The 15,840-nt window shown below is 38.1% G+C and overlaps 1 protein-coding gene across 1 annotated transcript in view; it reads left to right on the top strand.

Annotated features, from left to right (window-relative positions):
* PYRD (pyrimidine d) overlaps positions 1-13,584 on the top strand; it is a 302,811-nt gene extending 289,227 nt beyond the window's left edge. Inside the window, exon 11 of the mRNA XM_089415909.1 lies at positions 13,004-13,584. Within this exon, the coding sequence (XP_089272035.1) occupies positions 13,004-13,078 (75 nt within the window). The 3' untranslated portion in view covers positions 13,079-13,584. The remainder of the gene's footprint in view (positions 1-13,003) is intronic.
* The last annotated feature ends 2,256 nt before the right edge of the window (positions 13,585-15,840 follow it).

Raw genomic sequence — 15,840 nt, 5'->3', positions numbered from 1 at the left:
GACCTTCCCTAGGGGCTTTGTCAGAATGTCGGCGACCTGTTCATCTGTACCGATATGGAGCCTTATTGCTCCTCGTTGCACCATATCTCGAACATAGTGGTACCTAATATCGATATGCTTGGAGCGATCATAAAATACAAGATTCTCTAACAAATGAATCCCACTCTGGTTGTCACATAGGATCACGGTGGTATCCAATGTAATTACCGATCTGGTGTGCACATGCCGAAGAAGTACTTGATGATCTAGGCTGTCAGAGTGAATTAATCCTTGCCAATCTCAAATTATTGCATGATGAACAACAAGCCGACAAACAGAAAAGAGAAGAAAAAGAAAGAAGACGGAGAGAAAAGAAGAAACGAGAATATCAACCTCCGAGATTTTCTAAAACATTAGAAGTGCCTCAAAATTGGGATACTAGTGAATCCCAAGAAGAAAATGTAGCTGAATCCAGTAGTCAAGTTGGACACAAGATAGAAACGCAGAAACCAGTTATTGTCCATAAGAACAAAAGTGAATTGGCTACTTTAGAAAATGCTGCTACTTTGTTTCCATCCTTTATTATGCCATCACTCCAAAAAGCAAATGTATTTAAAGAATCCAAATACCCCAGAGTGGAAGAAGATTTGTTTCCCACTAATTCATCTGGTTATGTTCTAGATCTAGATAAATCCAAGAATCGAGCCGAATCTATTAGAGTCTGGATTAGCGCTCTTTACCAGATGCAAGTAGTCTCAAAGTTGGATAACTATTCAATCTTCTTGTTAGCAGAGAAACGCATGGCGGGTATTGTATATGGTTGGTGGATGGGTGGAACAGATGATGAAAGGAGAAATGTTGCAGCTTCAGGTCTAGCCACTTTAGAAGTTCTTTTGCTTACACAATTTGTCCCTGAGCCTGTAGATGAGAAAAAGCAACTTATCACAGATTTGACCAGAATGGAACTCAAAGATTTAAAAGACTTAGATCAGTTTGGTTATGATTACATGTCTAAAGTCTACAAAGCCAATCTAACCAATGATTCTACTCAGAAGATTTCATTCTTGTCTAAGTTGCCAGGAAATTTAGGAGATATGATAATGAAAGATCTTGAAGTCCAGAGCAAAAAGATAGATCAAACATATTGGATAGATCTTTTATTCAGGTGTCAGGAAAAAGTAAAATATCTGTGTTGGCAAAAACAGGTTCAAAATGTTTCTCCAAATCTGAATGTATGTCGTTCTGTATTACCATGGACTCCCTTCAAGAAAAGAAGATCCAAAAGATATGGAAAATACAGACCAAAGCGAGTTGCAAACCCAAAGCGACCATTCAGAAAATTCAAATATATCAAAAAGAGGAAACAACCCAAAAGAGACAATGCTTGCTTTATCTGTAAGCAAGAAGGTCATTTCGCTCGTAAATGTCCTAAGAGTTCCTCTTCCAAGCTGAAAGCATGTTTTGAGTTTGATGATTTTGTAGATAATTGGTCAGTCGTAGACTCACAAGATGAGGTATCTGATGTATATATTTTAACAGATGCTTCTGTGTCAGATAATGAGTCAGTTGTTGAGGTTAGTCAAAAAATGAACATATGTTATGGTGAATGGGAAAGTGAGCCAAGTGAACAAGAGCTTCACTATAGTGATGAATATGAATCAGATGATTATACAGAAGAATACTCAGATGACTCTTCAGTTGAAATTGTTAGCTCAATAGACTCTAAGAATTTCACCCCCATTTTAAATTCATTGTCTCCACAACCCATGGTGAATTCTTTCTGTCCATATCCCAAAACAGTTGCGTCATCTTCCTCATCACTGCCTGTAAATAATTCTACTCTTGCTGATGAAAATTCATTTCTGAAAAAGATTGTCAAGTCCAATAATCTTCTTTATATTCCTGTCGAAGTTCAAGTAAAGGGTGAGTGGGTTTCTGTTGATGCTTTTATTGACACGGGTGGTTCCAATAATCTTGCTCGTCCATCTCTTTTTAAAGGTTTATGGAAACCTTTACAGCATATTTTGGTGTCCGAAACCATTGGAGGTTCGGTAAACCTCACTCACTATGTTGATAATATCTCTTTAAAAGTTGGGGGAACTATTGTAAAAATCTCTTCAATTCAACATTATGATGCCTCTGCAAGTTTGTTTTTAGGGATGCCATTTATCAATTCAGTCTTGCCTGTAACAATCAGTGAAGATAAAATCATTTGCAATATAAAAAGGAAAGCAGTTGCAGTCCCAAGGCTAACTTTAGCAAATTCTGAAGCAAGAATAGAGCAGAGTCAAAAGAAGGTAGGTATAAAGAAAGCAAAGAATGAGTCTCATGATTGGAAAGAGGTTTTGCAAATTTATGAGACTAAATCTCAACCTACTCAGAAGGCCAACAGAAATCCTGATTGGTCTCCGGAACAAGTATGCATATATGAAGAATTGCTAAAATGTTGTTCCAATAATCCTCAAGCTTTCTGGACAGTTGACAGTCCCAAACAAGAGATTATCACTCTGCATGATAATGGGGTAACTGGTAAGTTGATTCCCTGCACCCCAGCTGAAGAAAAAGAAATGAGAAAGCAGATTGAAGAACTGTTAGATCTTCAGCTTATTGAAAGAAGTGGATCTCATTACTCCTGTTCTGCATTCCTTGTTAGAAATCATTCTGAAGTAGTCCGAGGGAAGGATAGGATGGTAATTAATTATAAACCATTGAACGCCATCACTAAAAGTTTTAATTATCCTATGCCCCGCCAAGAGATAATAATGCAGAAAATCCAGGGTAGTAAGATTTTCAGCAAGTTTGATATGAAATCGGGATATTATCAGATTCAGATTGCTGAAGAAGATCGTCATAAAACTGCTTTCACATGTCTTGTTGGTTTCTTTCAATGGAGAGTTGTTCCATTCGGTTTGAAGAACGCTCCTGCTTTCTTCCAGAGAAGAATGGACCATATCTTTAGTAAACATGATTTTATTGTTGTGTATATAGATGACATTCTTGTACATAGTCCAGATTTAGAAACACATTTGAAGCATCTACAAGTGTTTCTTGAAGAAGCAAAAACACATGGTCTTGTGTTATCAGAGAAGAAAATGCTTCTTTTTCAAGACAACATTGATTTTCTTGGAATTCATGTTGGTCATGGTCAAATTCAGATGCAGCCACATGTTTTGAAAAAACTTTCTGAATTTCCTGATCAGTTGATAGATGTAAAGATGATTCAAAGATTTTTAGGAATTTTAAGTTATGTACATAAATATATTCCTAATCTTTCAGAGAAAACAGCTCCTATTCGTCAGCATCTACATTCCGGATGGTCACCTGAAGCAACTAAAGCAGTCCAGCTCCTAAAGGCAGAATGTCAGCATCCCCCCGCCTTGAAACCGCCAGGTAATGGTTTTTTAGTTTTGCAGACAGATGCTTCAGACAATTGTTGGGCAGCCGCACTTTTTGAACGAAAGGAAGAAGAAGAAAAAACAGAAGAAGTTCTTTGTGCTTATGCTTCGGGAGAATTTTTAGAACATCAAAAGAATTATTTTCCTGCTAAAAAGGAAACTCTTGCCATCTTCAATGGAATCCAGAAGTTTGAAATTTATCTTGCTCCAGCAAAGTTTTTAATTAGAACAGATTCCATGAACTTTAAATATTTTTTGAATGCAAAGATCTCAAAACAATTAGCTCGTGGAAGATTGTTAGCATGGCAAATGTGGTTCCAGATGTATGAGTTTGATGTTGAATGGATTCCGGGAAATTCTAATTTTCTAGCAGATGCTTTGACCAGGGAAATGAACAAGGTTCATGTGCATAGGAATGAAATATTCAGCCTTTCAGGCAAAACCCCTGCTGATGACAATTTTGAAACGTTTGTTCAAAGGTTCCGAATTTTGGAATTTCTGTTAGAAGATGTTACTCAAGAAATTAAAAAGCTGGTTGGCTTACGATTGAGAAGAAACCAATGGATTCAAAGATGCCAAGCTTGGCAACATAAGAATGTTGGTGTTTTTCTAAATCTTGATGAAGAATTGGTAAAGGTTTATCCTATGCCAAACTTGAAAGTGAAAGTTTATTTCAAACTGCTTGATGACACATGGAGTAGTCACTACACAGAAGAAATGATCAAAGTTTTAAAGACTTTGAATTATTATCAAATAATTGGTGGAATTGATTTCTCTGTTGTTGTTTATGTCTCTGCAAAAATGCTAGATCTTGAGGAAATCAATATGAATGAATTGGTTGAACATTTTTTGAAATCACTCCGGATTCCTGATTTGTTTGAAGAATTAGATACCGCCTTCCTACAACAAGTGGATGAAAATTTTATAGCTACTGACTCTTTCCCACAATATGAATTGTTCCAACCGTTTGCTGATTGGGAAATAAAAAATGGCAGATGTCAGAAGAAAGTTCAAGTTCGAGCTTCTCAGTGTATTGAAAGAACACTTCAGTATCTCAGAACTTTCTCAGAACCATGGGATTATCAGAGCATGGATTTTAGAAACCCCATAGTTCCTAATCCTTTTTCACAGGTGTATGGAACAAATAGTATAATAGAATCTACATTGGCAGAAAATCCAGAAGAGATTAAAAAGGTTTCAAGTTGGCTTCAAGAATTTCATGCCTTGAAGTTACCAGAAAAAGTGTCATTAATCAAAACACTAGAGCCAATGCAAGGAAGATGTGGGGTAATGAGACTGATAATCAATCAAAAGGCACTAATCACAATTGGTATATCTGCAGGATGTTGGACAGAAGATGTAGTATGCCTTATAAATTTGTTGTTATCAAACAGGGTATGCTCATCCATGATGTTCGAAATAGGATGGCAAGAAAAAGGAAACATCAGTCATCAATGTAAATTATGGGTACAAGCTGCTATAGAGCAAGGTGTCAGCATGTTTCAAATATTCAAGTGGGAATTATTGGATGGTGTTGAGTTGGCAGTTCAGTCCTTGCCCGACTTTAGAAAAAGCAAGAAAGATTCTTTTCTTGGCATCGAAATTGATCCATTCGCTTATGTGAACAGGTGGAATAAGGATGATTATCTCTTCCCTCAAAAAAGTTTAAGAAAATCATCTGACTCTATAAAGTTTCATATGGGACAATCCTCAAAAGCAATATTCGACACCGGACAAAGTTCACATGCACCTCAGAAAGAAGAATCTTCAATAGTGATATCTGACTCTAAAGGAAAAGCAAAAGTATGGGATGAAAAGGAAACAATATTTGTTGACGTGTATCAAGATGCTCAAGTACAGAATGATCCCACTTGGGAGAAGGAATATCTATCGTGGCTTACATCTTCATGGGAAAAGCCAGAGGAAATGCTGTCAAAGCTAACATCCTCATGGGAACGACAAAGGACTCCACCAGATTCGGATTTTGAAGCAGATTTTGATAGTGACTAAAGTGCAAGCAGATTTTGTTAATGCGTCTTCTTTTTTATTATGCATCTTGAATTATTGTACTAAGAGAATATTGAGCAGACACCGTCATGACTAAGTAATGTCAGACAAGGACCCTCAATTATTCTCATAAGTCTTATAAATAGGTGTGTTGAAGATAGTTTAGGCATCGTGTGTTTGAGTGTGAGTATATGTTTGTATTGTGAGCTCTCAAAGACCAGAGACTAGCAAGCTCTAATCTTGAGGCTTAATTTGGTATGTAACATTATTGCTTGAATTAATATTGAAGCCTGCTGGGCTGCCTGTCTGAGGACAGTTCTGTTCCAAGATCATCGTGAAGAGTGAGATTGTAAAGCACATTGGAGAAGCGAAAGGGTCGCGTTAGTTCGCGTATATCTCAGGTTGATGTGAGGAAACTTTCGCCTTAGCGTCCACTTCAGTTGTTCAAGTAAGTTACTGAGTCCAAATCCAAACAGCTCACTAAAGAGCTTTCGCAACTAGATTGCCTCACAGGAGGCCATGCTAGCAGCAATATACTCTGCCTCGGCGGTGCTCAAAGCCACCGACTTCTGCTTCCTGCTCATCCAGGATATCGAAGTAGATCCCAAGGAGAAATAGCACCCAGAAGTGCTCTTCCGATCCACCACCTTGCCTGCCCAATCAGCATCAGTGTCTCCTAGTAGTCTCATATCTTCGGCAGTGTATCTTAACCCATAAGTAATTGTGCCATGAAGATATCTGAACAGATTCTTGGCACCAATCCAATGTATGTGATGAGGTTCAACCATATGTTGACTTAATGTGTTGATTGCAAAGCATATATTTGGACGGGAGTTCACTAAGAACATTAATGCTTCGACGAGTTGCCGATACTCGGTAGCATTTCGTAAAACAGGTCCAGCAGCACTACCGCTTAACTTCTTGAAGTCAAGCTCCATCGGGGTAGTTACAGGCTTGTAGTCTACCATACCGAATCTTTCCAATATCTTCACCACATATTTTCCTTGAGATAGGAAAATTTTCCTTGGCTTCTGCCAGACTTCAAGTCCTAGGAAATAGTGCATCAGTCCTAGGTCCTTCATTTCAAATTCAGAAGCCAACTCCCTCTTACATTTGTGAATGAGAGGGTCTGCACCTGTTAGGAAGAGGTCATCCACATACAGCACCAGTATGAGAGGTTTGTCATCTTCAACCTTAAAATAGAGGTTAGGGTCGGCTTCACTTCTATTGAATCCCAGCTTCATCAAGTAGCTGTCAATCCTCTCATACCATGATCGGGGTGCTTGCTTCAGCCCATAGAGAGCCTTCTTCAACCTGCATACATGAGATTTTCGATCATAAATCTCAAATCCTTTGGGTTGCTCCACGTAGACCTCTTCTTTGATCGAACCATGCAAGAACGCGGTCTTGACATCCATCTGATGTAGGTTCAATCCTTGTGAAGCCACAAGGGCTATGATCGAGCAGATGGTGGTATATCTGGCAACAGGTGCAAATATCTCGTCATAGTCTATACCTTCCTTCTGGGAGAAGCCACGAGTAACAAAACAAGCCTTATACTTTTCCGTACTTCCATCAGCAGCATGCTTTATCTTGTAAAGCCATTTAGAAGTGACAACTGTCTTGTCCTGGGTCTGGGTACTACTTCCCGGACATCATTCTCCATAATAGACTCATATTCTTCGGTCATAGCATCCTTCCATACTTGATGCTTGACGGCATCTGAGAATGATGAAGGGTCATTTTGTATGATCGTGTTCATGGTGGTCCAGTATCCTTGATACCTGTTGGGTTTCTTACTTTCACGGAAGGTTCCTCGGGGTGCAGTGTGTCCTTCAGCATCATTGAGTAGCCCCCTAAGCCAAGAGGGCCTCTTCCTAGAAGAGGAAGGCTCAGGTGGATCAATAGGATCCATGGGTTCATCCACATTGGGCATCGTTTCATCATCTTTTTCTTTTGGTTCCCTGGTGTCAGCTTCTTGAGAGCTCCTTAAAGTAGGAAGATTGTTGACCTTGCTGAGAGCCATATCTTTGTCAAAGGTGACATCATGACCAATCATGACTTCCCTTTGACCGGCCACATAGATTCTATAGCCCTTAGTATTTTCACCATAGCCCACGAAGATTCCTTTCTTTCCAGATGCACCCAATTTATTCCTTTTCTCTTTCGGCACATGAAAATATACAGGGCTTCCAAAAATTCTAAAATAAGATATGTCAGGTTTCTTACCGGTGAACATTTCTTCAGGAGTCCTGGAACCCAATGCTTGATGAGGGCTTCAATTTTGTACATATACGGCGGTGTTTGCAGCTTTGGCCCATAGAAACTTTGGAAGTCTTTGATCATGGAGCATGGCACGGACAACTTCCACAATGGTACTGTTCTTCCTTTCCGCCACACCATTCTATTCAGGAGTATATGGTGTAGTAGTCTCCCTTTTAATGCCAGCCTCTTTACAGAAGTCATGAAACTCGTTAGATTCATATTCAGTCCCATTATCAGTCCTTAAGATCTTGATCTTCTCTTTGGTGTTATTCTTGATCAAGGCTTGAGATGTGTCACATGACATGACACCTAGCGGACTTCCTCCGACCTGATATAATGAATCAACTTGAAACCCAAGAGTGAAGGCATCTTTAATATTGTTTTTCCATGCACGTACCTTGCCATCGCTAAAAGCCACCTTGCAGCCTTTGTCTTCCATAGCCAAAATGGACACCAGGTTCTTTTTGAGGTCAGGTACATATAATACATCCTGGAAGTGGATCATATTGCCTTGATTCAATTTAAGAGAGACATTGCCTACAACTTTCACAGGATATTTCATATTATCTCCAAGGACAATTTCCAGGTTAGTTTCTTTCTCTATCAGATTATGGAGAACTTCTTTGTAACTAGTGAAGTGCCTTGAGGCACCACTATCAATAAGCCAATTTCCCAGCGAGTCCGGAGGAGCAGAGGTAGATAGAGCAGCTGGTAGATAATATTCATCTTGTTTATTGTCAACGGTGTTAGATTCATACCTAGAATTTCTATCCTTCTTGAATGGTTGTCCTCTTCCTTGATTTCAAGCACTCCTTTTACTTTTGCTATTAGATTTGCCATTCCTGTGATTGCCATGAGAGGGATTTTGATCATTGTCCCGGTGTGAGTCCCTTCTATCAGGGCACTCCCTTGCATAGTGACCTGCTTTATCACAAATGTAACATCGTCCTTTTCTTCCACCCTTAGGTCCATTTGTTCCTAGCAGTAGCAGATGCATTTGATGGAGGCTCAACAATTCCGCCTTTCACATGGTCCAACACTTCCTGTTCTTCTAATGTTAGATCGAGAGACATCTTCCATCCGTGGTAGTCAGACTTCTCACGGAGCTTGTCTTCAGCAGGGAAGTGTGTTGAGGACCCCATGAATTCTTTTTGGATAGCCTGCCAATCTTCTCTTTGGTGATTGCTCTTGCTCTTGCTCGGGCTTTGTCTTCACCTCAGCTCCGATACCATGTTAAGTTATGGTATGTTCTATGCTTAGAGCAGTTTACTTCTTTTTCTTATTATTATCCACAGATTAGCAATCACATGTACATTAAGTAAAGTGCAGATAGAACATTAAACGATCGACAGAAAACAAGCCAAGACAAGAGACACAAGATGTGGCGGCTAGCCAGGGACAAACCCCAATATGGGGAAACCCTTTGATCAAATCTTCTTTTATCTTCAATAATTCAGCAGAGAGAAATAGTACAAGGATCTGATTTATATCAGTAGCAGCAAACCCCAGATCAACCCTAAACTAGGGCAGCAGACCCTAGATCGAACTTGTCAAGTTTCCACCGGTGAGTCGTTCATCGTGCACCAATCCAAGACTTCGCCGTGCACCAGTCCAAGATTCGCCGCGCACCAGTGCAAGATTTCGCTGCGCACCAATGCAAGATTTCACTGCGCACCAGTGCAAGATTTCGCCGCGCACTAGTGCAAGATTTCGCCGCGCACCAAAGGGAGAGAGAGATGTGATGATCAGTGTGTGTCCAAATGAGGAAAAGGCCTCCTGTATTTATATACAAATGCTGATGATGAATAGATGTGTCTGTTGGGCTTCTGAGCCTACAAAAGTTGCTGGTCGGCTTGATAATTATTCCATAATCAAAATAAATTCATCTCGATAGATACTTATCGGAATTGGATGATCTTTAGATCAATCCTACACCTCTCGACGAGAGGAATCTAGGAAAAATATTATCAGCCATGAATAAGGTGAATCACATGGAGTTTGGCCCTAGTTGCCAATTTTAACACCAATCAAAGCCAATCACAACTTAATCAACATCATGACTAGCATCTACTAGGGTTTGATGTAAACCCTAGATTTCCATCTACAAATTCTCAACAATCACAATATAGACTCATAAATTGCAGGCGGTTATACAAGAGAATTTAACTACTACTAGGGTTTAGGTGCTAAACCCTAGATTCTCCAAACAACATCATCCTAGACCATCAAACTTTGACTAGGGCTTGTTTCCAAACCCTAGGACTCATGACCATTAACACTTAGGTCAACACATATATCTAGGAATTCATCAGCATATCATAAGCACATCATATGTCAGGCAATATTAATATGTTAGACATATACTGACCTAGAACAGGCTAGGGTTTCAACCAAAAGGACACATACCTAGGGTTTCATTCCTAGGACTCTAAATACATAACAAGGGTTTTGCTTATAGACCCAACCAAACCCTAAGGATATAGGGTTTCAATTCATAACATAGAAACCCTACTTTACCATAACTTTAAAGGTTCGAGATTTCAAACAACATTATTTCAACCCTAACAAGTTAGGGTTTTCATGATCATATTAAAACCCCAGACATGACATCATCAACAAAAACTTAAAATAGCTTTTCTCAATAACCCTAAGAAGTTTTAGGGTTTTAGATATTAACATTAGCATACTCTTAGGTTAGGGTTTTCCAGAGAACCTGTCTAGGGTTCTATAAAATCAATTAAGAATATGAGGGTAGATTTATCAAATGATGAATCACCCAAAACAAGAATCTTTATGATTCAATATAGTTAGACATAACGATGTTAGTAATGTAATGCAAACTTCAAAATTAAGATGATCATACTTTGAAGAGAATCTTGTAAGGAGTATACTTTGAGACATACTTGGAGATGTTCCTTGGCAAATCTGGTAATGATTCCTTGAAGTGTTCTCTTTGTATTAAGCCAACATCTTTTATATCTATAGTACATACTTACAAGCACAGCATGTGATACCAAGGACATAATTTAATTTCTCAAGTTAGATCTTCTACATAATCATGGAGGATGGAATCCTATGATAAGCAGTTCATTCTTTCAATCATTAGTATGACCTTTATTTGACATCCTAGATTACATGTAAATCCTAGAGGAAGAGGATTAAGGTTCCAATATGTTATCTAGAGAGTACACTATTTATCCTAAACCAGTTATAAACAAGGATTATTAAAAGCTCATAAATGTACCTTGTGTTTATGTACGTTTGATTTAATAACTCATTAGATTTGTTGCAAGAGCATCTTGTTGAATACTTACTTGATTTCCTTGAGCTGGTACCTTGTGCTTGTACTTTATAGATCTCCACAGGTAGTTGTACTGAGTTCCCTTTCTTCGATGAGTTGAGTGTACTTCTTTACTGCTTTGACCTTATCATTGCTTCAACACTTAGTGCTTTAACAATTCATTGAGCCCGAATTCTTTTAGCGAAGTCATGAATGTGATATGAATCCAATCTCTGAAGCTAAACCGAAGTGCCTCCTTATGGTATGCCAAAGCTGCTCTGTCACTTGATTTCACTGAAAAACTTCTATGTGATTTGAGTGAAGTTACATCTCTTCTAGATTGAGGCTTCAACGATCCTTATTCTCCGAAAAGATCCGAACTTATCTTAGTGAGGTACACCGAGATATATTACTATGACATCTGTTTTTCCTTTTAAGATTTTGCACTGAACTTTCACTGCTCTCATTTCTAAGATTGACCGAGCTTCTTTACTGTGACATATTGGAACCTAGTATTAGGACATTCAAACCTTCTCCTTCTACTTCAAAGTGTCTTGAATTAGCTCACTTTCACTGAGGACGTTTCAAAGATGTATAAGTGGCCTTCAAACTGCCTTTGACATTGACCATAGCTCTGATACCATGTTGAGAAATCCGAGTGGCAGTTACATGATTTCTCTTATTATGACATTAACTTGTGATAGTTCTCATTATTATTATCTGTTCTTTTGAATTATCTTTTCTTATCATCATGACTAATGGCAAGCAAGAAATAGAAGAGAACACAAGATGTAGGCACGATGCCAGGGAAAAACCCCACTCTAGGGGAAAACCCAGTCAAAATTCTTCCTTTAGTAGATTCAAGGTGAGACGACCAAGACCCTTACAACTTAGACTCGAGACTTCCTCCATCCATCAAGTCAACTTTGTCATTCTTCAGTTCAATAGCTCCTGTAGCAATCATTCTTCTTCACACTTAGATCCTTGCAGTGGCACCGAACTTGTATCACTGTGATAGCACTAGCATCGAGACTGTGATAGCACCGAAACACTGGAGAACCAAGACTTCATCACTGTGATAACATCAAGAAATTCACTGTGGTAGCAATGTGATAGCACCGAAATACATCATTGTAATATTACCGAAATGTGATCCCTGTAATAGCACCGAAACTCACCCACACACACACTCACACACACTTTCCTTCTTCCTTTTATTGGGATAGTGTTCACAACCATCTTAAACCCTATTGGGTCAATGGCTCTCATTCTTTTATAGGACAACATGGTTGGACCCCAGAACCTGTCAGTTGTATTAATTCATTTTTTTACCAAAAAGCAGGTGGAGCCCAAGGCCGGAGGTTTGATAATATTAGTTTTCACATAAAATTTCTTCACATTGAGTATATCTTGAGAAATGCCACACGAACCTAGTTGACATTAATCTGCGCTAAATCTTTTGCTTATTCTTATTAATTTACCATTATATCTTATTCCTATTGCTGCATTAGAGGATCGATATAATTAAATGGCAGGTTAATATTGAAGTTCTTCATAGTATTTATGCAGGGTTTGATTCTTTTCATTTGGAATTGTGATTTTTCTCAGATAGTGGCTGTATGATTGCGTTTGAATGTAAAAGTTAAATTTGGCATGATAAACAATGCATGATTTGAATTCCGGTGTTTTTTGTAAAATTTCTGTGTTAGTATGTATTAAAAATTTAATTACCATCTGTATTGGAAGATTAATTTCTGTCTAGTCCAGAGGTTTATTGTTTTAGAGGCGTGATGAGTTCTCACAAAATGCTGCCCGAGGTTATGTTTGTCCTAGTTTACTTTGTGGATCAAAAGCATTAATATTTGCATGTCAAACCTGAGGTTCTAGTTTACTGTTTGCTTGTGATTACTGTCAATTTGATGTCTTGGAAATTTTGGAAACGTATTGACTGTTTATGTATTCCTATGTTTGATCAACGATGACTGAGAGAGTTCAGTGGCCTCTAAATATTGTTGTTATTTGTGGTGATTAATGTAAATGAATCTTATGTTCTTTTTCCCACTTTATTTCTTTTCAGGCTGAATTGGCAGCATGCCTGGAAAGGGATGGGTTCAAGTCTGTGTATGAAGCTGTTGGTGCTGATTACAGATAGCTGTTTAGCTTGGAGGCATGCAAGTAGGAATGCCTCTCCCATGTGCTATCATCTGCATGAACATTTGTTGCTAAAGGCAACATTTTTCATTATTGTGACTACAAACGGATTTTGAAGTATGGACATACATGTCAATTCCAATCCTAAGTGTTTCATAGCTTATGGTTAGCAGCAGATTGGGATGCTTATTTAGAAATTTAATTATTCTTTCCTTCTGTCAGTGGTAAACGTAATCAAAATTGGGAAATCTTATTGAGGATTCTGTTCATTTATTGGAAGGCAACACTGATTGAAGCAATCAAATTTTGTGAAATAGACAATAAATTTTTCTTTGTGCATTACTTTGGGAACTTAAGGTTTGAGAGGTAGTTAGCTGAGCTGAATCATTTGAGTCATATACACGAAATGCCCTCTGCAGAGGAAGATTGCACGCAAATCCCTTTGTTGACAATCATACTGTGATGATATCAAGGTCTTGTAATTATGACTTTATCTCAGTCGATTTACATTTTTGTAGTGTGGCGGAACACTGCTTTTCATCATCTTCTTAATCTTCCGCGGATTGTGATACACTCACAGGCCTCGAATAACATTCAACCAAAAACTACCAACATTAACTCATCTTCTTGTGCCTACATGAAAATATGAAGGCCAAGGTTGACATTTTGTAACTGGAGTTGGCATATATATTTATGTGTTGCTTACTAATTCGTTTTTAATGCATGGCTGGCTACGATGTGTACACCTTCCAATTTTTTTTCACAAAAATTTTAATCCATAGAACAACTTTAACAAATTATTTATAGAACTCTTATAAGTTGTTTTGGTTTGAGTAAAGACTTTACGAGGTGCTCAATTGATTGGTGGAAGGTGTCATATGAGATCTGAATGTATCAGGACTGCATCAACAAATATTTTCAAATGCTGTATGCTATATATGATTTAGAGAAACATTAAGTCATGTTACCTTCATCTCTCCCCATATATGATTTGGTGTGGATACAAGAGATCAAAGAAGTTGAGAAGTATGTGCCTGATGCTGAGTCACTTACTATTAGACCATATGCCTGTGTCCAACTTATATAGCTCGTATTTTTTGTATATTATAATTTAAGAAAGAGAGATGTTAATTGATGCATTGTGTCTTTCTAAGAGCCTAGGCAATAATGAAATTATCCTTTTTATATTTTAACCGACTGAGAAGCATAACATATTGTTTTGTTTTCAAGCTTTTTTATAACTTCCAATATTGTTGTATATGACTTTTGTAATAAGATTGATATTGTTTTTACAAGTATATCCATATAGTGGTTTAACTTCAAATTTTTAATAGAAACAAGGGCTTGGATTAATAAATGTTGATTTTGGGTAGCATCGGATGTGCTCTAGCCTTGAAAATTGGTGGAGAGGCTAAGGCACATGAGATCTCCAAGACCTAGAAATCGTTTGGAGAAATTCCATTCGGATGAGGAGTTACTAAAATAATTAATATTTTTAATGGGTTCCTAAGTTTAAACTTACGAAAATAAAAATTTTAATGGGTATTAATAAAGATAAGGGTAAGAAGCTTCTAAGAGACAAGGATCAACTCTGTTTTAATCTTAGTCATTCATTAGAAACTTCTCGGTCGTTGATACATCAACTAGGAAAATATAAGAGAAGACTTTAGGATCATTTGGAGACACACCGATAGACACTCAGTATCTCAAGGAAAATCAATTCTCAAGAGAAGGAGACCGATTTCAGAGGGGGAGTTGTAGGGTGGAAGAAGAGGAGGGCATCAACAACAGGCAATGGCTAAGGAAGAGGTGACATAGGAACAATGGGAGACAAGGCAAAGAGAGACGCAATCTAGAGGAGAGTCGTAGCCCTCGTGCAGGCTAATGCAGAGGGACACAAAGCCACTAAGAGCCATGCAGGAGTGGGAGTAGGGTCTCCAAAGTGTCAGAAAGTCTCAAAGGGAAAGTCTCAGGTGTTTTCTTTCAATTTCTCTGTAAAATCGTTCCTTGTAAAAGCAATTGCTGCTGAAGATTAATAAAGCCCTCATCTGTTGCACCAATTTTCCTGCATTGGGTTTTTCCAAGGACAATTGTCCAAAAACAACTGTGTTGATGTGATTGGTTCTTGTGTATGTTATTTTTTTCTAGGTAATTGTGTGATAACTGTAGTAGAATTTATTTTAATATTTGTTGAAGGGATTTTGTAAATAATTTATTGTGAATAATAAGTAGGTGAAATAAATCAGTTGTTGTAGTAGAATTTCAGTTTAGAAATTTTCACATGGTATCAGAGCAGAGATTTGGCAACATAAGAGGAAAATCGACTATGGGTCAAGAGCATGATGCAGAGGCATCCACTCAAGGGTACTCACGCGGATTTCCAGAAAAATGCACAAGGGACATGAATTACGATTATTCTATGTTAGCTTCCAGATTGGAAGAAGAAGTCACTTTCTTAGCAAGCTTTACCTGCTCTGAGGTTTAGTATATAGACAATGGAGCTTCTTGGCATATGACAGGAATCCGAGAATGTTTTTCAGATTATTAGGAAGAAAGGATGAATTTTCAGATCACGATGGGAAATAAGGCAAAGTGTACCCCAGTAGGAAGAGGTACTGTAGCCTTTCAAACCGAAGCAGGAGGGCGGCTTCGAGCAACCAATATGCTACGTGTGCCAGGATTGGGGATGAACTTACTCTTCGTATCTCAACTTCAAAGTAAAGGCTATGACATTTTTTTCATTAAGGAGAGTAAATGTCAAAC

This window comes from Pinus tabuliformis, chromosome 6 (genome assembly GCF_031772625.1).
Source record: "Pinus tabuliformis cultivar Carrire ecotype Pingquan chromosome 6, CPIR1, whole genome shotgun sequence".
In the NCBI taxonomy this organism is placed as follows: Eukaryota; Viridiplantae; Streptophyta; class Pinopsida; order Pinales; family Pinaceae; genus Pinus; species Pinus tabuliformis.
Note: the sequence above shows the minus strand (reverse complement) of the source record. Positions and strands in the feature narration are given on the sequence as shown.